We start from the raw sequence: 24,688 nt of genomic DNA, 5'->3' as shown, positions 1-24,688 counted from the left end.
GGAAAAGCATTTTTCCAGGGTTAAGTATGCAGCATGGGGATTAAAAAGATGCTAGGTTAAATAAGATGTTCTAAGCCCCAAAACACCAGGGAAGAGATTTGGGGATTTTAGGAGACTGGCTGTTCACAGAGAAGGTGAATAGGATGTCCAGGATCGTGTTGGTGTGAGTCCATTGACTTGGCTTGGCATTTGAAAACAGGAAGTAACTCAGAGAAATGAGCTGCTAGCAGGAGCTGCACTGTGTCAGGGCCAGGACAGTCTTGGATTCCCCAGTCCCGCTGGAGGGTCCTCATCCTCTGATTCCACCCCTTCTTGGCTCCTACTTTCAAATCCTCTCCTGCCCACCTGCCCTGTCATTAGCCTCTTCCAGGGAAGGGCCTGAAAACTTAGGCTGATCTATAAATGACAAAGGAGGAAGAATATCATTCCCCCTGAGCTCCCCCTTTAGGGAGCTCCTCCAGGAGGGGAAGGCCAGGCTGACCCCATATGTTATGAGGCAAGGGGGCAGAGGTTGAAAAGTTGAGCTCACCAGCAGCCTAGCCACATCACACTTTTCAGATCGTAGGGCCTGACCACTTCCTGCAGAGTGTACTTAGCTGAGGGGCCTCCTCTGTGTAGCCAATGATAGCTCCTGGCCAACTGTTTTCCAAGTGTTAAGCTTGTTGAAAAATGGTAGCCCTAGATAAAAGGAAATTCTGATGTGTTCTGGTCATCCGGGATTCCTAAATACAGGGAAACTTGGCTCCTTACAGTAAGGCAGCCTGTCTTGTGTATTCACGTAAATAGTGATCACAGACTAGGATCATTTGCCTGAGGGGACTGAAGAATGGAGCTGTATGTGGTGAGAGCTGTGGACCTCCCCCATCCCTGATTGCAGGGTTGGGCGTGAGGGGTGAAAGCTCAGAGCAGGGGAGGCCCTCCTACCTTTGGGGTGTTTGGCCATGCACAGCTGTCACGAGACTGGGACATGGGCTCCCATCCACCAGACTCATCTGTGCCACCCACTCACCCCAAAACTGCATACCCAGTGCTCTAAAGTCCTAAAAGGCCGTGATTTAATGAAAATTTAGCTTGGAGAATCCACAAGCTTGCTTCCCCTTTGCGTTCAAAGGGAGGCTTTATGAAACTCTGTGTTCTTGTTTTGAACGTGGTAAAACAAAAGAATTTTCAAATTATCAGGGGCTGCTTTGCATTCCCCTGGGACTGCACCTTTCACAGTGTCACTGAGACCAAAAACAAAACAAAAAAAACCCTGAGAGCAGCAAATTACTCCTGCTACTTAGGCTTTTGCATGAAAATTGTTTTTAGGGACATTTTCTTTGTTCTTATTTTCTTTGGCCCTGAGTATAGAATAAGTTCATTTTCTTTCTCTTTCATTGAAATTAGAAACTATATCTTACAAAAAAGAAAAGTATTCTCTGCCCAGCTCTGCATTGAAAAGAGCCTGTAAAATCCAGCCCTGTTGGTCACAGTGGTAAGTCAGCATTCCCCCGTGCGCCCTCCACCCCCAGCAGGTGCCAATCTGAGGCGGGCATCAGGTACACTTGCTGACACACTCCAGCAACTCCATCCGGATGGCAATGCGGACATGCCAGCCCAGCGGGATGAGCCGGATGAAGCGGGAAATGATGGGGGGTCGCAGCAGGTTCTGGACTGTGGAGGTTCGGTCCGAATTTCCATAGAAAACCTAAAGGGAGGGAGGAAATCCTATCACCATCACAGAAGGGGAGAGAAAAGGAAGATGGATTCCTGTCTGGAGTTAGCCCCAACTTTTAACTATGGAAAATTTCAGTGCTGAAAGAGCAAAGAATTTGCTGAGGACCCCGAAAATCTGACCTTGAATGATTGTCGGCACCTACATGCTCCAGGCATCAACTTCAATGAATTAAAATTAGGTAACAATTCCTCAGTCACACTAGCTGCTCTTCAAGTGCTCAATACTGTATGTGATTAGTGGCTGCCATATTGGTAGATACTGCAGATAATAACATTATTGCAGAAAGTTCTATTGGATGGCTCTGATAGAACATGCCTCTTGATTCTTATCACCCATTTTGTGATTTAATCCTGTGCATTTTGACAAGAATTTTGAAAAGGACCACATCACACTTAAGAGAGGAATGTTCCCATGTTCCAAAGGTATCCATAGTGGGACTCAAGTGAAAACTTGTGAACTGGCTCTAAAGTTGTAAGCCAAAGCTTAACTGTATGTGTCTACATTGATACAAATGGCAAGTAGTTTTTAGACTTGGAAAAAAAATGTTTTTAAAAAAGAAAAAGACATAAAAACTAGAGAGAAGACTCTCAAAGTGGGAGAGCGGTGCCCAAAATAGAAAAAGGAGTTGCTTCCTGTTTTGGGGGATATAACATAGCATGATGCAGTGGCTGTAACATAAGGTACAAGGGATATTTGGCTATGTTTTCAAAGAAACTTCTGTGCGCTTTTTCTAGAGTCCTAGTGCTCTGCCCAATGACACTGGAACATTTCATTTCCTTCTGGGATTATCTCCCGAAAAAATCTGGCTGCCACATTGACCTCATATATACACAAATCAAGAAGGACCTCAGCTGCCATGATCTTGCCTTTATTCTCCGTAGCAACACCCCACATCCCCTTCTCTAAGCTGTTTGCCCTTGAACCTATTTAAGTCAGGAGTCCAGTGAAGAGGGAGGATGGAACAGGCTCCTCCAGATCGCACAACTGCTGGAGTGAAGCGCTTCTTTGCAAAGAACCATCAAAGCCTTCAGAAACAACAGACAGAGAATGAAAAAGAATTCTCATATCTTTTTGAGAAGCCAACTAATAAGAATAAAAATGAAATAAAATGTCCAAGAATAAAGCTGGTTTTTCCAATTGTGATCAAACTCCTTGAAATTTCAACCCATGAATGTCTTGCTGTAGAAATTGTCATCAGAAAGTACAGAGCCTTCTGATGTTCAGCTGCACATGTCTACTTAACCTGATAAAATGTCCAGATTAGCTGGAGGAAGTCCACACTCTCCGACAAAAGGGCAGTTAACATTTCCAAACAGCTAGTGAGTTTTTAATTCACTGCAGATAGTATTATATATATATATGTAAAATATTGATTATATATTTATATATGTATATATGTATGTATATATACATATGTGTGTACATTATATATATTTATATATATATAAAATCAAGAGCCTACTGTGTTCAGTCTGATGAGCAAGATTTGGGTCTCAGCCCTCAGAGATTAGTAGGATATAAAGTTGTTCAAAGGTTTAAGTGACTGTTTCTTCTCAGCTGGAGTCGTTTTAACTATTTACACAGTTTAATAGCTAACTTGTTGAGATTGTTGGTCTCAGTCAATAGTAAGGAGAGGCCATATCTACATAAAGGGACGAGGACCTAGCCACATCAGTAGTAGATCAAGCCAGACCCATGCAGCAAAGTGTTCAAGGTCCAGTAAGTTTGGCAGAATCCAAATGGCCAGTCTTGACTATTCAAGCAACTCTATGCTGATGTGAGATTTCTTTTGCATGTACAATGGCATTCACAAACAGACTGTGCTAGGCATGAGGGATACAAGAAAAGACCCCTGCCTCGTCATCAGAGAGCAGATTGTGTTGTGGGGAGGAAGCATGGATGACTCACCATACCGTGGGGTTAGTGTTCTGACAGAGGGTGGCGACAGGAACACAGGGATGGGTGGGAGGGGAGTCCCAGAGGGGGTGTGTTGTTGGTTTGGGGTAAGCCCGACATACCCGGTTGTTTCCGGTCTGGTCCTTATAGTAAATCCAGTTCAGACTTTCATCGGTCCTGTACTGCACGCTGTACTTGGTCATCCACTCATCGATGTCACAGCGCCCCTGGGTGAGGATCCCTGAAATCACCTTGACTTCCTTCAGATCTATCTGTAACCACTGGCTGCTGTCCTGGAACTTGGAGAGCCAGGCGCACCTGCCACGAACACAGCAAATCACCAGGAGCCTTTCCCTATGAGTCCCTCAGAAGAGCTGGGAGGCACTGTCTTTTGAGGGGATGCCAGCATCTGAAGAGCCCCCACAAAGCTCAGGCAGTCTGAGCTGCAATCTGTTAAGCACCCAGAGGCTTGTCTCTAAGAAGTGTCCGGCCTCTGTGATACTTGTATAGTTTCTCTTCCCCTGCACCTCCACCGCCCAAGGAAAAATTGCCAGATTCAAATAATTTGTCAAAGAAATGCCTTCAACTGTAGCTGAAATCACCTTTGGAGTGTGGTTGAGCATGGTCATTGCACCTGCCAGCCCCCTTCCCTTTTCATTAGTCTCTCCTGATGTTCTTTCTCCATAAGTCTTTTTTTTTCTTTGATTTCACTCTCTTCATGCCTATCTGCGTCTCCTTCAGGCGCTGTCATCCACGCCATGGTAGGCACCACGTGCAGAACATGGAACCAAGTGGCTCTGCAAGGGCTTTTCACAATTGTAAAGCAAAACAACCACTGAAGGAACTGATTTATCTTTTAGTTATATCCCTCATAAGTTGTGGAAACCTGTAGTTTCCCTTTGTGTGTGTGTGAGGGAGAGGGGAGGGCAGGGTGCGTGCACGCACGCGTTAATTAACTTCTCGGGACTCAGTCCTTGGCTGCCTTCTCTTCTAATTCTGGACTTGCTACTTGGGTGGCTCCTGACTTTTTAGGTCCATCCCAGGCCTTGTCTAAATTCTAAATCCTGCGAATCAATGACTCGCTAGACAACTTCTCCTGGATGCCATATAGCATCTCAAAACATGTCTAAAAAGAGCTACTAATTATCCTCACTCCAATCCCCCCTTCCATGTTCATCTCTCTGAATTCTACCCCCTTCCTCTCTGTCACCTCAGACATCTAATCCGTCTCTTTGGCTCCATCTCCAAATGTTTCTCAAAGTCATTTCTCTCCATTTCACTGCCACAACTATAGCCCACATCACCCTCAGTTCTTGCCTGCACAGCTGCCATAGCTTACTTAACTTATCTCCCTGGATTCCTCTCCCTGCCTTGCCCCCCACCCGTACCCCACACTAAACAGCTCTTCCCACAAGAGCCAGAAGATTTTACTTAAAACATAAACCCAATTGTGATACTCCCCAACTTTAAATCTTTCTCTGGTAGAGTCTGCTAATTGTCTCCCAGTATCCTCTTCCCATCTTCCTTTAGTAATAGAACCCCTGGGTTTCCTCTGGGCAAGTGGCCACCCAGCTAAGATCACATTTCCCAGTCTCCTCTGCAGCTAGGTGGGACAAGTTGACCAAATTCTGATCAGTGGGATGTGGGCAGAAGTGGCCAGTAGGATTATGTATATATCCTTAAAGGAAAAGTGTATGTAGTCTGCTCTTCTTTTCTCCCTACTGACTAGAATGTGGATGTGATAGGGGAAGCTACAGCAGCCATCTTGTGCCCCAAGATAGGAACTTTATGTTAAGGATGAGAGAGCAGGGTAGAAAGAGTCTGGGCCCCTGATACCATCCAGCTGCCATAACAACCCTAGACTGCCTGATCACCTCCATGTTGATTAAGTCTCTGTATTTTGGGGCTGTTTGTTACAGCAGCACAAGCCTGTATTCTAACTAATGCACATTCAGGGTTCTCCCATTATTCCTAAAATAAGGACCACAGTCCTTAACATGACTTATAAGGCCTTGCACCATCTGATTTCTGCCTACCTCTCCAGCAATATCTCACCTGTGCACTAACCTCACTGGCCTTCTTTATGGGCCGCATCCATGCACTTGAGGGATCTTCCTAATTCAGGGCCTTTGTACCTGCTGTACCCTGTGCCTCCCTCCCCCGTCCACCCACCTGGACAACTGCAACTCTCAGGTCAAAGATCTCTTCCTTAGAAAGCCTTCCCTGGTGTTTCAAATGGACCAGGTCTTTCTCTGTCTCCTCCACAGCACTCATCACACTTAGCAGATGACCAGTCATGTGACAATGTGCTTAGAGTTCCCCCTCTAAACTGTGTGCTTCTCAATCAACATTGTGAAAATGACTATACTACCTAAAGCAATTTACAGATTCAGTGCAATCCCTATCAAATTACCAATGGCATTTTTCACAGAACTAGAACAAGACATTTTACAATTTGTGTGGAAACGCAAAAGACCCTGAATAGCCAAAGCAATCTTGAGAAGGAAAGACGGAGTTGGTGGAATCAGGCTTCCTGACTTCAAACTATACTACAAGGCTACAGTGATCAAGACAGTATAGTACTGGCACAAAAACAGAAATATAGATCAATGGAACAGGATAGAAAGCCCAGAGATAAACTATAGTCAACTAATCTATGACAAAGGAGGCAAAGATATACAATGGAGAAAAGGCAACCTCTTCAATAAGTGGTGCTGGGAAAACTGGACAGCTACATGTAAAAGAATGAAATTAGAACACTCCCTAACACCATACACAAAAATAAACTCCAAATGGATTAAAGACCTAAATGTAAGGCCAGACAGTATACAACTCCTAGAGGAAAACATAGGAAGAACACTCTTCGACATAAATCACAACAAGTAATGGAAATAAAAACAAAAATAAATAAGTGGGACCTAATGAAACTTCAAAGCTTCTGCACAGCAAAGGAAACTATAAGCAAGACGAAAAGACAACCCTCAGAATGGGAGAAAATTTGCAAACGAACCAACAGACAAAGGATTAATCTCCAAAATATATAAACAGTTCATCCAGCTCAATATCAAAAAAACAAACAACCCAATCAAAAAATGAGCAGAAGACCTAAATAGGCATTTCTCCAAAGAAGACATACGGATGGCCAAGAGGCACATGAAAAGCTGCTCAACATCACTAATTATTAGAGAAATGCAAATCAAAACTACAATGAGGTATCACCTCACACCAGTTAGAATGGGCATCATCAGAAAATCTACAAACAGTAAATGATGGAAAGGGTGTGGAGAAAAGGGAACGCTCTTGCACTGTTGATGGGAATGTAAATTGATACAGCCACTATGGAGGACAGTGTGGAGGTTCCTTGCAAAACTAAAAATAGAGTTACCACATGACCTAGCAATCCCACTGCTGGGCATATACTCAGAGAACACCATAATTCAAAAAGACACATGCACTCCAATGTTCATTGCAATACTATTTACAATAGCCAGGACATGGAAGCAACCTAAATGTCCATCAACAGATGAATGGATAAAGAAGATGTGGTACATATATATACAATGGAATATTACTCAGCTGTAAAAAGGAATGAAACTGGGACATTTGTAGAGACATGGATGGACCTAGAGACTGTCATACAGAGTGAAGTGAGTCAGAAAGAGAAAAGCAAATATCGTACATTAACACATATATGCAGAATAGAGAAAAATGGTACAAATCAACCAGTTTGCAAGGCAGAAATAGAGACACAGATGTAGAGAACAAACATATGGACACCAAGTGGGGAAAGAAGGGAGGGTTGGGGGAGAATGAATTGAAAGATTGGGATTGCCATATATACATTACTAATAAGAAAAAAAAAATACCAAATTGTACTCTCTAAATATATGCGGTTTATTGTCTATTAACTGTATCTCAATAAAAGTTCTCAAAAAACAAACAAAAAAATAAACTGTGCTTCTCAAAGGTGAGGAGCTCACCCACCCGTTCACTGCTGAATCCACTGTCCTTGGCATGTGGAAGGCACTCAGTCAATATTTGTTGAATAAATAAAAGCATTCTGTGTAGTTCATTTATTACAGAGACCTACTTTTTCAAATCACATAAAAAAAAAAAAATCGCCCAAGCCGCCTGCCCTGCTTACCCAAAGCCTTGACTGTTGAGCCGGGCCTTGTTGGCAGTCCAGGAGGAATACCAGCCCACATACTGCTCCAGGTTGGAGCAGGTGATCTGGTCCGGTGTAACCTCTCCTGACTCGAAACCCAGGGGCTTATGGTATGGGCATTCTGGGAAGGAAAAACAATGCATATTAAAACACTCACATCACATGGCAAGAGTCAACAAACACGACATGATTAAAATGACAAATCAGACCCTCCCGTTTGTGCTTTGGAAGCTGGAGGATGTTTTCCTTGTCAGCGCCATTCACAATGGGTAGAACTGTGTCTTCATCCTCTACAGTGTTCTTGCAAGAAGAGAGTGAAGATGAAGTAAAGGGATTGCCATAGAGACTCACAACATTCATAAAAGCAGAAGGAAGTAGTTCTATGGCAACCTCATTGGGGGGGGCAGGCAGGGAATTTTGAGAAATACTTCACCTCCTCCACAAACTCAGAGACCTAAAAACCAAGAGGTTCGCAGCAAAATATCATACTTAAATGCCATACTCTTTATTTTCCTCATTAACACGGGTTAGCCATCCCACATGATGACATCAACGTCCCTAACTGTCCTCAGGCAGCATATGATGCCAATTATAGGAACAAAACAATGGTGAGAGGCAAGAAGGGCAATTACATATTGAGACTGACTTCCCACTTGTAAATTGCAGTTTTCTCACTTGTCTAATGAAAAAAAGGGGCGGGGGGGAAGAAATGTGCCTAAGTGACTGTTGAATAAGGAACAGTTGAAAGGAACTGCTTTTTCCAAATCAGAGTAGCCGAAGCTGGTTCTTGTATATTAATTGCTGCTTCTCATGGATTTCCTCTCACTAATTTAGCATTGAGTTACCTGGTCAGAGACTGTCAATTGCCAACCCAGTATCCATTCTCCCCTTCTTTTAGACTAAAGAACCCTAATTTTGTTGGGCACAGCAACCTAGTCAGCTAAAAAATAACAATCTTTCTCAGCTACCTTTGCAGTTAGAAGTGACCACGTGACACAATTTCTGACCCATGAAATAGAAGAGGATGTCTGCTGGGGACTTCCAATCAGATTTTGCTTGCCCCCTCTTTCTTCCTCTTGCCTAGAAGGAAGAGCTGATGGCTGGTGCAACATTAGCCATCTTGCACCATGGGATAAGGCCAAGAGAACTGAAGAGATCTCAGCCCTGATATCCTTAAGCTACTCCTTACCCCTAGTCTTTTTACCATGTGAGTCAAAGCAAAACTCCTATTTCAATAAGCCACTATTTAGGGGGTCTCTTATTTATAACCAAACCCAGATTCTAGCTGAATTTCTTTAGAAAACAAATGATAAACTTAGGCAAATACATTCTCCTAGTTTTCCAATTGTGAATGATAAACTTCAAGTAAGGCAGATCAAATTACTTTCTTTCCATGTATAAATTTGAGTTCAGATTGAAAAGCCAAGTGTATTTACTGGGGCATCGTCACCTTCAACAGTAAAATGAGTGCTGAGGTCTTTCTGGCAGATAATTTTCAAAAGTCAGTAAAACTGAATGAGGCATGTAAAAGCTTGAATGCCATCCTGAGGCTCCAGAATGCCTGCAGGGATAGACATGCCCTGTCCCCAGAGGCTGAAGACAGAAGGACAGCTTTAGGCCTCTGGCCAGGGCAGCTTAACTGCCTTTCTGCCCAGTGAACCAAAGAAATAGGCCAAATCCCACCAGTAGCTGCAGCTCAGCAGGGCTGGGGGTGAGAGGACAGCATCTGTAGTTTATCAAGTACCTGAAGCTTTGGGGAGCCTCTTAAAATAATGTCGAGGGAGAGAGAATAGGAGCCCTTTCTGAGCCACTCCATCATGCCTTGTGTGGCCAAATCATCAGGGGGGCTTGTTAAGAATGCAGTTTCCAAGATCCCACCCCCAGAGTGGCTGCATTTTTAACAAGCACACTTTCAAAGTATACTTTGAAAACCTTGGTCTGCCAGGGAAGGCATTTTGTTGACTGTAGGATTCAGGGGGCTGGTGCCTGTGGCCTTGGGGACTTCCACCTCCTCAACTCCCCTCTGACCTAGAAGACAAGCCCAGCCAATGCCACTGGAAGGAGGGACATTGTCAGAAAGCTGGGTTTCAGCTGGGTCCTTGGTCGCCTCCTAAATTCTAACCATGGATATCTCTAAGGCCCCTCCATCCTGAACCTCCCTTTTCTTGCTGCAGCGCCACCAGCTCAGAGGGAAGAGGCAGAGGGAAAGAAAAAGCCATGGCCATCTCTCCTGATTGCTTTACTCGTGGGCATTTTGCTCTTTCTCTATTTCCCCCTCACATCTCTTTTGCCATCTCTTCCCAGTTAGCCCATCTAACAGTTAAGAGTTACACTACAGGGACCTGGCCAGTGGCAATGGTCTTGGAGGCCTGTGAGGGCTTGTCCAGACGTGCATCCTGCCTATACTTTCCAGGGTAGGTGATGAGCTCACCATCCCCATGGCTTCAGCTGGTGTCTGAGAGCCAATGCCTGACTTCCAGGCCCCAAATTCCATCCCACTGCCCCCTGGATATTTTCCAAGTGAACAGTTCCATCTGGGTGACCCAAAGATGATTCACACTCATATGTCCAAAACTAAGCCCTTCAGCGTCCAAGCCCCAAGCCTGCCCCTGTCCAGTGCTTCTGTCTCAGGCATTGGCACCTCCAGCTACCCAGCTGCTAACCCAGAAAACCCTGTGTTTTGGCCCAAGGCACAAAGCAGAAACTCTGTGATGGGTCTCAGCCAGGACATCACCTGGAAAATTATAGAAGTGCTGGTGTTCGGGCCATATCCCCAAAGATTTTGATGTCATTGGTCTGGGGCATGACCTCTTGGCATGGGGTAAAGCTGCAGGTGATGGCAATGGGCAGCCAAGGTCAAGAATGTCTGCTTAGAGCCAATTCAACCTAGGATTGGATGCCATTCTCCCTCTGGTGAGCTTAGGCAAGCTGCTCAACCTCTCTTGGTCTCAGTTTCCTCATCTGTGAAATGGGCACAACAGTAGTCCCTGCCTCCATAAAGTTGATTTGGGATTATGTGAAGCAGTGTTTGTAGAGTGTAGAGCCTGTAGTGCCTGACCAAAAATAAGCAGTTAATACTGATGTAATAGGGTGAAGTTATGAGAGTGTATTAATGTCTTGAGTTATATATGTTTGTTTTTATGGTGAAGACGCACCAGGGGAAAAAAATCAAACACTCCTCTACCCCATTCTGTCCTGCCCCCATCATTCTCCCTACGTCTCCTTGCCTCAGGAAGGAATAAGCTGTTTGCACGCACATGCATGTGATTTGAGGGAGGAGAAGACTGTTGACAGCCCAGCATCTCTTTGGTTTATGGATTTGGCAGATCTAGACCTCAACAGGAATTAGCTGCCTGTCCCAGAGGAGGTGACCAGAGGCTTTGGGCTTTGACCCTTGCTGGGGGGTGGTAGGGGTGGGGGTCTTGTGGTAGGGGCCTGAACTCAGTGGGGAAATGGTTCCTCTGAGGGGGTTGGACCAGGGATGGGGCCTGGGAGCCCTGAATTCTTGACATCCTGAGGAGACTTGGGAAGGTCTCCAGGACTGAGCTTGGTTCAGAGGGAGAAGGGCCACCAACAAGGTGTCTGCCTTCCTGTGGGGCTGCCAGCCAGTCAGGGAGCTGCCCCGATCCTGAGCCTGGGCCCTGCCCCCAGTCAGCCCATGCAGGCCCCTGGGGGGTGGGGGTGGGGGGGGATGAGGGGGGTTTAGTCCAAAGGTGAGGGTCAGGAACTTCAACAATTGTGTCTTTAGAACTCCTCACAGCCCATGATAAAGGTGGACTCAAAGTGGAGTTATCCGAAAATTGGAAAAATAGAAAATATAAAATTTATCCTGTTCTTTGTGCCCTGGAGTAAAGGGCACTCCAGTTACATTATTACTATTTTCCCTGTCTCCTCCTTTCCCCTTCACCTCTCCTCATCCTTCAGATCTCTACCCACTTCCCCTGCCCACCCTGAGCTGGGTAGGGACTCCAGGTGCTGCCTCCAGCTTCCCCGGTCTGTCTAGCCCACCATTCTATCCTGCACCAAGCAGAACGCCTGTGTGTGCTAGGCACTCAATAGATATTCATTGGATGGATGAATGGAGGGATAAACAAACTACATCACCCCATCTCTCAGGTGGCCACTGGGAATAAGCAGAGAAAATGGCAGGAACAGGAAGCAGAGAGCTCAAGGAGGAAGTGGGAATTGACTGGCCCAGAGAACTGCCACTGGTCTAATCAAAAAGAAACTGTCAACTGAGTCTAAACTAGTATTAAGCAACATAAATAATGTTGCTGGAGGAATTAAAGGGATCCTCCTCTCACACACAGAGTATGTCCTTCCCAAGTTTTCTGCTCAGAGGTTACTGTAAGCTATTAAGCCTGTTTCTTCACTCATTTTACTCTTACGGAAAAACCTGCATCTTCGGTGGCACAAGTATCTCTTCTGAGCACTGATTTGATAACGAGATGGATGAAGACATAGTCATGTGTGCTGCTAATCCAGGCTATGCACACTTAACTTACTAGCCTTTCTTATTCAGTAGATAATTTCTCGATGTGTAGAGATATGAAGGCCAGATATGCTTATAAAGAATATTAATGTAAAGGAACACAGAGGGAGTTCAGGGCCATTCTTCACAAAAGACATGTGAATATTATTATGCACATGTGTTAGACGAATCTATATGATGATGTAGTGGAATACAGAATAATATTTATAGAAGAATAGAGTATAAACTTGAATATAATATGGAAATGTAAAATCTAGAATATGAGTAAAGCATTGAGTCACTGGATTTCTTATACTTTGATACCTTCCTTACCCTATTCCCCCCTCTCAGAGTGACGAGGTAATCTTAGCTCAACTGTGGAAAAGACAGACCTTTCAGTGTAATAGCATTAAGCTGAAGATGAGGAGGCCATAGTGCACCTAGCTGGTCACGTTCTGCTCTGTGGGTAGGGCCCCCTGGCAGTAACAGCCTGTGTGCACCTGCGAGCACCTCTTGGCAGCTCTGAATGACCCTCCTGTCCTGTGCTTTCTAGGCTCTTCTTCCGTCCTAAGTCGGGCTCTGCTGGAAGCACTCAATCTCAGGATCCAGAAAGACCAGGCAGTGTTCCACTGAGGATCTGAGGCACTGATGGGCAAGTGAATTCTGGAAGCTTGTGGCTAGACCTGGTGCCCTGAATCATCTCTTTCATGGAAAAGCCAATTCACAGTAATGAATCAACCATTTAACACTAAGATTGCATTTTTTTCCTTCCTGGGAATATCTGTGTTGTTAAAACAAAACAAAACAAAAACCAAAACCCCAGTTGGGAGAGGAGAACACTTAAGCTAAAAGAATTTCTGATTTCAGAACTTCAAGTTCACGGCAACTGTGTAGGGGAGAGAGCCTGGGCGGCCCAGGTCATCTTCACGTTCCTCAAACACACAGCCCTCCTTAGCTGTGCAGTTGATCAGGTCAATGAAACCAATCTGTATAAATAATCTCTCTTCAGTTTCTTAGAAAGAGCTTCCTTGGACTGGAATTCCAGTAGGCCTCTTGTCTCTAGTGAAGAGAACATTTGTTTCTACTAAATGGTAAACTCCTCCAGGGTAGAGACAATGGTTCATTTTTGTCTCCCCATCAGCACATGGTAGGCACATGATGACAGATGGTGGAATTGAATTCAAAATGGATTATTAAGGAGGGTGCCTCAGTCTTGACTGGGCAGATCACCCCTGCACAAAACAGCTGCAGAAGCTCACACTGTGGAGCTCAGTGGGACATCCCTCTTGTGAGAGAAACCCACTGAACTCATCAGCACTTACTGTTTTCCTTGCTACCGGGCCCCCACTGTTCCCTTCCAGAAGACTTAGTTCAGAAACCAACTCCTACCCCTTTAGTCAATAGGAAAAACAGGCAGTAAAACATTTGTAGACTCCCTCCCTCCCCCACAATTTGCTATTTTAATGCAAATTTAATGAAATAATGCAGAGAAGCTCACACACTGCACACAAACCTCTCTCCCCGAGCTATTATTAGGTGATTATGTAAAGTGAGGCTGACGCGCCACGGCATGGCACTGTCATAACCCTGGGAAGGGGTGGCAAGGATAGTTTCAGCAAAAGAGGCTCCGAGCTGTGGTAAATACTGAGCATGGCAAATGTTTGATAGGCTGCCCGAGCCTCTGAAAGTCAGAGCGTGAGCTCTTAGGAGACAGGAAGAAAAGGAGCTAGTTTGCCAGGTCCAGGACAAGATGCTTTAATGCCTCATCCATTTTATTCCTCTTAACAACTCCTTAGAGCAAACTGTGGCCCTTGGGCCAAATGTGGCTCCGTGCCTATTTTTATAAATAAAGTTTTATCGGAGCGTAGCCACGTTCATGCATTTACATACTGTCTACGGCTGCTTTCCACTTGAGGTATTAAGGCCCTATGGTCCTTTACAGGCAAAGTTTGCTGGCCACTGCCTTAGAGGAAGGCATTCATATTAGTTAGGAGAGGCTGTTTATGTTGCAGAACAAATTGTCACGGAAATTTCAGAGGCTTAACACAACAAAGGTTGATTTTTCACTCAAGTGATTCATCCATCGAGGGTCAGCAGGAGGTTCTACTCCACTTAACCTCCCTGGCACCCAGACTAAAGGAGAAGCCACTTTCTCGAGCAGGGAAAGGGCCCTAATTTCAGAAGAGACATGGCTCCCTTCGGCTGGAACTGCTCCTGTGAGGCCACCTGACTGCAAAGGGGCTGAGAATGTGGGGAAGCACCTGGTCATTTGGTGAGCAATAAGTATCCGGGCACGGCAGTATTGCCTCCATTTGACAGAAAAAAGCCAAAGCGGGAGTCCCAGAGTTAAAAAATGATGCAGCCAAGATACCAGCTCTGGTATTTCTAGCTCAAAAGCCTGTACTTTTCTCAAAATTGCCACCTATCATTAGTCTATTTTTGATAAATTCCATTAATCTCTTTCATTGAAAGTTAGGTCTCATCTTACAGTCTCACCGAGGCCAAGCAGAGATCCAGGAAACTGTTCTGAAAAATGACATCAGTGCAGTTTGTTGGAGCAGTGGCCATTGAGATTTGAAGTTCAAAGGCCAACTGGAGAACACCCAGAGCGTGGCTTTCAGGCAGTTTAATTCAACAGGGTTGAAAGAAAGAGGAGAAACAAGGTGTTCCCAAGGATACCTCAAAGGATCTGGTGCCCCAGGGAGAGGGGACACTCACCTGGTATGCAGTCTAAGGGGGTGGAGCCTGCATTGGCAGACCACAGGGCATTGGCACCTCCTTGGCAATCACACTTGCATGCTTTGTGGTACCAGGGATCCTCACCCTCATCCTGCGGGAAGCCAGAGGGGCAGAAGCTTCAGAAAAGTCACAAAGGCAACTTGTGGTCAGCACCACTGGAAAAGCTTGCTTTCAAAAACCTTGCTCATTCATTTCCTATTGTCTTTGGCGACTTTCACACTACAGCAACACAACTGAATTATGAACCCAGTTTAACACACACAGTTGCCACTCATCTTTGAGTCTAGATAAACAAATGTTTGGCACCATGGGTGACTAGCTAAAAATCTCACAGACACACCCACGTAGAGAGCCATGCACATCCCATTACAGTTATCTTCAGGGGCTTGAGGAGCCCCAATCCAAGGTCAGGCACCTAACATCTCCTGGAGGTCCCATCTGGGGATCCAATTTTAAAAGGGACTGGATTCAAGATTCAGCCATCTGATTTAAGACCTGGTTTACTTGCATTCTCTCATTAAAATACCAGTCTTGGAGCTTGTCCAGATAAAACGAGCTATTAACACCAGAAAAAAAAAAAAAAAAAACCTTTAAAAATACATTTTTAAAAAAGTGATAATCCTATACATTGTTTTTGGCTAGGAAAACCTGGAAAACCAGTATCCATATGAATTCCAGTCTTCTTACGGTAACATACCTCAGTAGACGATAATCCCAGTGTGGCTGAGCAGAAGGACAGGAGGGGAAAAATCAAGTTAAAAAAAGAAAGAAAAATTCAACAAATAATTCATTACATGGAAAAGTGAAATAATAATAGTCACATAAAAGTTAACAAAGCTCCTTCTGGAAGTAGTCAAAGTAAGTAAATACGTGCCAGGAAAAACAGCCACAGATGCTGAGAAACTGGGGATGTGACACATTTAGGTGATTTAGAATTAGGATATTGTTAAAAAAATTTTTTTTAATTTTTTTTAGGTTTGTCTGTTATCTACAGGAAATATTAAACCACAATCAAAGTATAAATACCGTATAAATGATGTGGAAAAATTAAAAATGTGTAAAATGTAACATAAGACTACCATTTAACCTATCTTTATAGAAGTATGATTAAATAGAATGAATGCACAATTTAATAGGAAAAGAGTTTGTCTATGCTAGCATAAGCTGATTGTTTATAGCTATACTGTCCATTGTGGTAGTCACTAGGCCCATGTGGCTATTTAAGTTTAAATTCATTAAATTAATAAAATTAAAAATTCAGTTCCTCAGTCACATCAGCCACATTCCAAGTGTTTGCTGACCACATGTGGCTAGTGGCTCCTGTACTGGACAGCACAGATACAGAACATTTCCATCATCACCCAAGGTTCCATGAGACAGTGTGAGTTTAATGCACCAAGTTCCATTTCCCATTTTCAACAAAACAAATGCCTTTATTCCTTTTCTGATTATAAAAGCAACACATACAACTATTATAAAAATCTCAAACAAAACCTGAGGATAGACAGTAGATATAAAAGTCCCTCCTTAACCACTTTCCTATCTAAAAATTGAATCTGATGCCCATCAAGAACTTTCAGATTGTTTTAGAGAGTAAAGGAATGGTCTCATCTTTTTCATTACAATTATAAAGCTTTTTTTTAAAATTGTGCCTTTCTTTAAATAATATGTATCCATTCCACACACCACTTTTGCCTGTCCACTGTGAGCCTGGCCCTGCATCAGGGCCTGGGCCTTTTGAAATGGAAGCCTCGCTCCCTGCCCACAAGGGGCTTGAGGACGCAGGAGAAGACAGACCACTGGACGACGCACATGGTGAGTCCTCTGCTGGGTTATGCATAGGCTGTAAGGTGAGTCAAGGGTGCATATCTTTTAGCCTATCTTTTAGCCTAGGCAGATTCAGGGTCACCTCTCAGCTGTGGTCAGCAAACTGCTATCTCTCCTGGGTCCTTGTCCACTGATTCCTAGAGACTCCTTGGTCTACCTGCTATGGGCAGAATTGACCCTCTCAGGTAGCCGTGTAGACTAGGGAGTACCATCTTGGTAGGAGGCCAAGTTCTGTGCTGGCAAAGGAAGTTACCAACAACTTCTTTTTGTTTGCTTATAATTTTTATTGGGGTATAGTTAATTTGCATTAGTTTCAGGTATACAGCAAAATGAATCTGTTATACATATATCCACTCTTTTCTAGATTCTTTTCCCATATAGGCCATTACAGTGTATTGAGTAGAATTCCCTGTGCTATACAGTAGGTCCTTATTAGTTATTTATTTTATATATGGTAGTGTGTATATGTCAATCCCAATCTTCTAATTTATCCCTCCCCCACCCTTGCCCCCACCCCCAGCGACTTCTTACTTTCACATCCAATGGACTCTTCCCAACACTGACCTTACATCTTCACGCTGCAATGTTGGGTGCTGTCAGTCCCTCCCATCTTCCTTTAGCTTCCATCACAATGCTCACCTGCTTCTCCCACCACTCTAAATAACCCTTCTCAATCTCTCTCAAGAGCTCTGCTTCCTCTACTTCCACCCCTACATAAATGTTGCTAAACTCAAGTCCTAACATGTGCATCGAATGGCTTATTTGATATTTCCCTGTGGATGTCTCTTACTATCTAAAACTGGACCCAACCAAGTGCTGGCCAGGTCATGAAGCAACCTGAACTCATATGTTGCTGGTGGGGTATAAGTTGGTCTAACCTATTTGAAAAACTCTTTGGCAATTTATACAGAGGCTGGACATATATGTGCCCTATGACCCAGCAATTCCACTCCTAAGTATTTATCCACTAGAAATGCATACATATGTTCTCCAATAAAGAAAAACATGTACTAGATTATTTGTAACAGCAGTATTTGTAAAAACCCCAAACTGGAAACACTCATATGTCCATCAAGAGTAGAATGGATAAGAGTGGTAGATTTACACAGTGGAACGCTGTATTGCAATGAAAATGGATGACCTACAACTCCACACCACAATATGGCCGCCTCTCACAAACAATGCTGAGTAGAAAGTCAGAGGATAAAGTGGACATACTATATGAATCGATTTAAAATGTACACAGCAGGCAGAAGTCATCTATGCCACTAGACATTAGAGTCCTGGTCACACTTGGGGTGGGGGCTGGCAAGAAGGAAGCCCAGGGAGGGTGTCTGGGGAGCTGGTAAAGTTCTGTTACTTGATCTGAGTGCTGGTTACTTGGGTGTGTTTAGTGGCAAAAATTCATTGATCTGTACACTTGCTTGTAATATACACACTCTTCTGTATGTATGTTATACTTCAGGAAAAACAAATTTTCAACACTGAACTCATTACATCCTTCCTCAGATTGTTCTCCTTTCTCTATTATCCTACTGAATGGCTCCACCATCCACCTCCCACCCCATCCAGAAACCTGGGACTCCTCCTAGTCACCTCTTTTTCCTAAACCCCCACATCCAGTGTCTACCAGGAGCCATCTTTCCTCTCCACCCCCACTACCACTTCCTGTTTTAGGCCCCTACTCTCTCTCCCCTGAATACTCTCCTTGCTAAAGAGAGACCTTGCCTCATCCATCCTCCATGCTGCCAATGGGATGGAATGCAAACCTGATTGTGTCACTTTCCTGCTCCAAACTCTTTGTTGCGTACCCATTGCAGTGGCCCCAGTTTCACCTTTTATTAGTTGTATGACCTCATCGCTCCATTTCCTCATCTCTAAAATGGGTATAATAATAATGTGTCCTTTAAGGGGTTGCTATCACCTATCTCCTGGCTACCTCTCCAGATTTATTTTTTGCACTGTCTATTACTTGTAATTCATCAAATGTGCCAGCCTGTTTCATGCCTGCATGCCTTTGTGCATATGACTTCTTGGCCTCAAATGCCTTCCCCTCCCAACTTCTCTGCCTGCTTAACCCCTTCCCTATGAAGAGGACTTTTTCTGTCCCTCATGTAGAACTCATCACTTGCTCTGGCCTTTGTGTCGTATGTCTTCCTTATCCACAGGTTTTTCTAAGCATCTGTATAATTATAGAAATTGATATAAAAGACAGCTGATAATGACCAGTCCCAAAGCATTCGTTCATTAATTTTCATTCAGCATCTACTATATTCCGGGCTCAGCTTTAGGTGCTGGGGATATAGCAGTAAACAAAATATAAAAAACACCTCCTCTCCTAGAACTTAAAGTCTAATGTGGGGGGTGAGGGGATAGTGAATGAATGAATAAAATATGTAATATGTAAAATAATGATGACTGCTGTGGAGAAAGATAAAGCAGGGAATTGGGGGGACAGGGAGTGGTAATTTGGGGCTCAGGGAAGGCTTCACTGAGAAGGTGATGTTGGAGCAAAGACCTGAAGAAGTGAGATACCTGTGGGCAGAGCTTTCTGGGCAGAGGCAATAGCATATAAAGACCCCAAGGTGGGCAGGTGCTTGTGTTACCACGTGGAGCTAAATCGGACTCCAAGTTAGATCTGTTTCTTTGACTTTAACCTTTGCTTTCTGTTGCTTTTGTTACTGTAATCACACATGATGGCCTGCCTCCGGGAACACTGCCCCTCTGCCTGAATGTTGAATTAAAGTGCCTCTGTTCAGCCCATGGCGGACAATCTGCCCTGCCCACCTGTGTGAATGGCTGAAATTAACATATCCCCTCACTGAGGCTGGTTATTCCCAGAGGTCTTTTGTAAGACTGATGGCCCTTTAACTTTACTTCCCCACAGCCCCTCCCTCTCTGGTTCTATAAAACAAACTAGCATCCAGACCCCAATAAGATGGTTTTTTGAGGAGACATTAGTCTGCCATCTTCTCAGTTTGCTGGCTTTCTGAATAAAGTTGTATTCCTTGCCTCAACACCTCGTCTCTGATGCATTGGCCTGTCGTGTGGCGAGCAGAACGAGCTTGGACTCGGTAACACTTGGCGTGTCATCTAGGGGAGAGAAGATGGCGGCATGGCCCCGGGGTGATGGCAGTGGAAGTGATGAGAAGTGGCTGGATTCTGACTCTTTGGAAGGTAGTGCCAACAGGATTTGCTGACAGATGATGTGGGTGTGAAATAAAGAGAGGTTCAAGGCCTGAGTGCCTAGGAGGATAGAGCTACCATTTACTAGGGGAGAAGGTTCCAGGGGAAGCAGGGATTTGGGGGGGATGGGATAGAGAGGCCTATGGGACACCCAAGTGTTGAGGTTGAGTGGGCAGCTGGCTAGAAGCTTCTGTAGCTCAGGGGAAAGGCCAGGTAGGCTGGGTGGTGCCCTGTGCTCCTCGCAGTTAATGTGTACGTGAACCCATAGTGTCAGTCCCACAGTTGCTCCCCAAGAACTGCAAAGTAGATGAGCAGTTGGCATCTACATGTTTTTAGGGCTGTTAATACAGGAGGCACTCGGCTCCACACCATCTCTGAGAGAAGCTGGGATGGCAGAAGTGCAGAAGGGCTCTGTCACTTGGGCAAACATCAGATGTGCCCAGACTGTCTTTTGCGGGGACCAAAGTTGAGGTGTGTCAGTAACTGACAGAGTGGCCTTAATAACCAGATCAAATTGGCCCAGAGGCCGTGCCCTGTCACTGAAGAGGGTCTATGCAGCTGCAACTGAGCAAACCCAGAGTTCTGATGAGACCCCTCTAATTGCCACGGCATTCAGAGTCTTTGCATTACCTGGGTCCATGGGTGGGCCCCCAGAGGGGCTCTGAATTGTGCAGAAACAAAGAAGGCAAAAACCACAGGGCAGAGAGGTTTCTACCTGTGGAGAGGAAGAGGCCCAAGAGGGAGGCCTGATTACAGAACCACCGCTTGTGCTCAATCAGATTCCTGGCATTGTTTCCCCTCCCGGGCTCCTCTCCCCAGAAAGCGTTTGTCTGTAGGCAGCCTGGGGTTCTGAGGCACCAGATCTTATGGAAATGAGCAGAGGGAGAAGGAACAACAAGCCTTTTACAGGAAAAGCTGTCACCAAGGGAGTAGCAACGTGGCTGCTGTCGTCCCCGAAATGATTTAATCACCCTAAAGCTGGCGAACGAAAGCAAAAAGCGTGTTTGACGACAACATCTTATAATACCAGAAAATAACATCGTTGGCATGAGCAAAAGGAAACAGGTCAGCCTTTAAAGGAAAAAGGGCAAGATTTCGATTGCACGATTGCCTATTTTTCTCCCCACTCAGATCGCCTTCGCCATTCCTCCAGGTTACAGGTTTCCACCAGAGGGTCTGTGACGTCTGCCACTCGCCAGCCTTAGATTTATTCAATATGGGACCATTCTGCTCTTTTGCTCAAAGGGCTACTCCATAGAGAAACGGTTTGTTACTGGAGCCAGAAAATTCAAGCATGTCTATTTCTTGAAATGTACCTTGCAAGCCCAGAAAGCAAAGTGTGCATTAGACACACTTAGGGAAGACTATTTCAGTCTGTTTGATTGGCTGTTACTAAATACAGAGTTTTCCTTCCCATGGAAACAGGTGAAGCCAAGGAGAAAAGCATAAAATTATGAATGATAGAAACTGTCTATAACTAGCTTCCAATCTACTTGAGAAACAAAGAATAAGACACAGGAGAAAAACAGCAGGCTGCAGTAATGTCCCTCTGGCGAAGAAGAAAGGAGGAAATTGCTTCTGGTGTGAAAGTGTTACTATTTTAGGCGACAGACATATTCATGGGTAAATCTGTTATCTGTACATGCTTCAACACAGATGAATCTCAAAAACATATGCTAAGTGAAAGGCAAAAGACCATATGTTGTATGATTCCATTTAAATGAAATGTCCAGAAAAGGGAAATGTATAAGAGACAAAGTAGATCAGTGGTTGCCAGGGGCTGGGAGGACGGAGAATTGGGGAGTGAGTCCTTGATGTCTACTGGTTTCTTTGGGGGATGATGAAAATGTTCTAAAATTAGACTGTGTGCTCCACAAATCTGTAAATACACTAAAAACCATTGAAGCACACACTTTAAATGGGTGAATTTAATGGTATGTAAATTACATCTCAATAAAGCTGCTTTGAAAGAAAAAAATCTACTATCCCTTGACACACCTGCAAGGAGGGACACACGCTCATCTGTGAGATGAGGCTTGGTGATTTTTTTTTTTTTTTGGCTTGTTTTTATGTAACAGCCATGACCAAGCAGCGGAACAATATACTTCAGTAAGATGGATGTTTTAAAAATCATCATCAGCCTGGAATCCAAAATGTACAATGCAAGATAAATAGAAGCCTGCCTAAGAGACATAAGTAGTGCTTTACTATGTTGATTTGTTGATTCCCAAATGCCCCTTCATCTAACACATAAGTGGAGTCAATCCATTTACCTTATTTCACTGTAGTAAGAAGCCACTGCTGCCGTGGAACAGAAACAGTGAAGAGTAAATTAGACAAAGAACCTTTGTCTTCAGATTCCCAGTTGTGTAGGATATATCTTTCCCTGTGCATTTACTTTCTTTTTCTCTCTGGGTTGTAAGCTGATAAACTGCAGCAACTGTATCCTGCATTTTTTCTCTGTCTCCTGGCATATCCCTCTAGCTCAGGGTAGAGCACACTGAGGTTGCCAAGCCTAGTTTTGGGGTGGCTGCTTTCCTTTGATGCTGCGTGAGGGTGGAGGGCCTGGGTTAGGTGGGTAAGAGAATTTAAGTGTTTCAAGCCTACCTGCTGGACCACATTCCATTCCACTGGGACAGATGGGATTCTCTGTTCTTCGTGGAAATTTCTGGAGCTCCCCAGCCATGCACAAAGATTGATAAGCTATAGAACAGGAAAGAGTGCTGTGCTCTGTGCCCCCTGACAGCGTGACTTTTATTACAGTTATCTCCTGACTGCATGGGTCTAATTGAAAAGTGGCCTGATAACCTTTCCTAGGGCTTATTCCCATTTAGGGGGTCACAGAACAAAGTTTTTAGAGTCAGCACAGTGAAAACAAGGATCTGTCCGGTGTATCAAGTTCTTACACGACATTTGGCCTATCATAGCAGGAACTCAGAAATGGATTCTTGAACTGACATCAATGGATTCTTGAATGAATCAATGGATGAATGAATCTCAATGCCAATCACAAATAAGAGGAATCTGAGGGTGAGCCCTGTGGATGTCTGAGAACCAAGGGTATTGGGATCTAAGCCTTGAAAGGTTCTGTTTAGATTTTTTTGCTGAGGAAAGGGCAAGGAGTGAAGGGAAAACAAACCCACCAAAGCATCTTGAAGTAAGAGTTTCTGGGACGAGTTGCTGACTCTTAATTGCAAGGGAGAAAACCAGACAATTTGGTCTAAATGAGCCCGACTTAGAAATATATCTTGGGGGTTTGCAAAATAACCTTGGGGTTATATTTTTACAGGTGTTTCCAAATATTGAGAAATGTGACTAAATAACAAAAGTTTTGAGATTGGGGAATCATGAAATTTAGTATTCTTCCAAGAGAACATAATGAGAGAGTAGAGAAGAGAATGATGTAAATCACGAATTCTGACTCTGTGTGAGTTTTGTCATGTCTGTCTACCAGGTCATTGGCAGAGTGGAGAGGCCTGCTCCTTTCTGCCCTACTTATTTATTTCCTGTAATGCACATAAATACACAGCGACCACAAAGCACCAATTTCTAATGTCTGGAATGACCCTAAAGAGGAATTCTGAGTTGATGGGTCCTTAAGAGTTGAGAGAGGCATGAAAGAGCATGATTTCAAAGGTTGATAGAGAACCTAAAAGTTGAATTGGATGGCATTTTAGAGATTTGCCTTTAATTTCTCCTTAATTAAGCATTTCACTCCCACCGGAGCTATATTTAGAAATTTTAAAATGATTGAGTGTATTGAGTCTTTGGGGATTCCTGACTCTCAGTTGGATTATGCTTTCTATTAGTGTCCAGTGGCATTCGGCGTGTTATGTTAATCCATATTTAAACTAGGGTGACCTCACATCCCGATTTGCCTAGGACAGTCCTGATTTACACCTGTTGTTCCAGCAGAATTATTAATAGCATCCTCTGCCGCTCTCAGTAGTGCCCTGGTTTGGAAGATTAAATTCTATAATCACTCTAAATTTGACTCCCAAAAACTTTCAAGAATACATCACACTTTCTTATTAATTGTTGCAATTTATAGCTATTTTTTATACAATTTTTGAGACCCTTCCTTCTTTCTGTCCCATTTTAAGAGCATCCTTTGAACTTTAGAAGGCTCCTCACAGAACCAGAAAGCCAGTGGTAAGACAAAGAGGACGGCATCACACAAAGACAACTGTTGTTCATTAATAACACATAGTAATTAATTAGCATGCTTCGCTAATTAATAATATTTTAATTATTCTGGTTGCATTTCTGTTAATTAGCTATGTGATTAATTCAATTGTATTAAGTATTTAATGAGTGCTAATGGTTTGATAGCACATACCTTCATAGCCAAAGAGAAGTAAAAACAAGAAGCCTTCTATCTTGCGTGGCATTCTCCCCTTGTCCTTGGCTGCTGCTCTTCCTTATTGAAGTGGAGAGCTTTCCTAGGAACAGGAGCTTAACTTGAGCACTGGCCTCATTAAGCATCTTATTCCATTTAGTACTTAGGGCTTTGACTGAGCCCCGCTAAGTTAACCCACATAGTTACCTGCCTCATCAAGAAGTCTCAGAGAAGAAGCTAATGTCAACTGAGGTCGGTTTAAGCAAAGGAAGATATTGGCTTTATTCTATCCTTAAATGTAAAGGAAGCAGTGGAGGAAAATAGAAACTAGAATCAGAGGACCCAGGT

General features: G+C 44.0%; 1 protein-coding gene across 1 annotated transcript; it reads right to left on the bottom strand.

Annotated features, from left to right (window-relative positions):
- Positions 1-1,534: 1,534 nt before the first annotated feature.
- RS1 (retinoschisin 1) lies at positions 1,535-24,392 on the bottom strand. Its single transcript, XM_057717690.1, has 6 exons — positions 24,341-24,392; positions 15,686-15,711; positions 14,968-15,079; positions 7,758-7,899; positions 3,736-3,931; positions 1,535-1,687 (listed from the first exon to the last, which is right to left on the bottom strand). Exons 1-6 carry the CDS (start codon positions 24,390-24,392, stop codon positions 1,535-1,537), a joined length of 681 nt encoding a protein of 226 aa, XP_057573673.1.
- Positions 24,393-24,688: the final 296 nt, after the last annotated feature.

This window comes from Hippopotamus amphibius, chromosome X, assembly GCF_030028045.1.
Source record: "Hippopotamus amphibius kiboko isolate mHipAmp2 chromosome X, mHipAmp2.hap2, whole genome shotgun sequence".
NCBI classification, from domain to species: Eukaryota; Metazoa; Chordata; class Mammalia; order Artiodactyla; family Hippopotamidae; genus Hippopotamus; species Hippopotamus amphibius.
This window is presented reverse-complemented; position numbering and strand designations above follow the sequence as displayed.

What these genes read in the sequence shown, in the direction of transcription:
- RS1 (XM_057717690.1), bottom strand. Translation starts at nt 24,392, where the DNA reads ATGCCACGCAAGATAGAAGGCTTCTTGTTTTTACTTCTCTTTGGCTAT. An exon ending in CCCCTTAGACTGCATACCAG is followed by an intron (nt 7,900 to 14,967) that starts GTGAGTGTCCCC and finishes TTTCCTTCCCAG; the next exon opens with AATGCCCATACCATAAGCCC. An exon ending in CTCAACAGTCAAGGCTTTGG is followed by an intron (nt 3,932 to 7,757) that starts GTAAGCAGGGCA and finishes TGTTCGTGGCAG; the next exon opens with GTGCGCCTGGCTCTCCAAGT.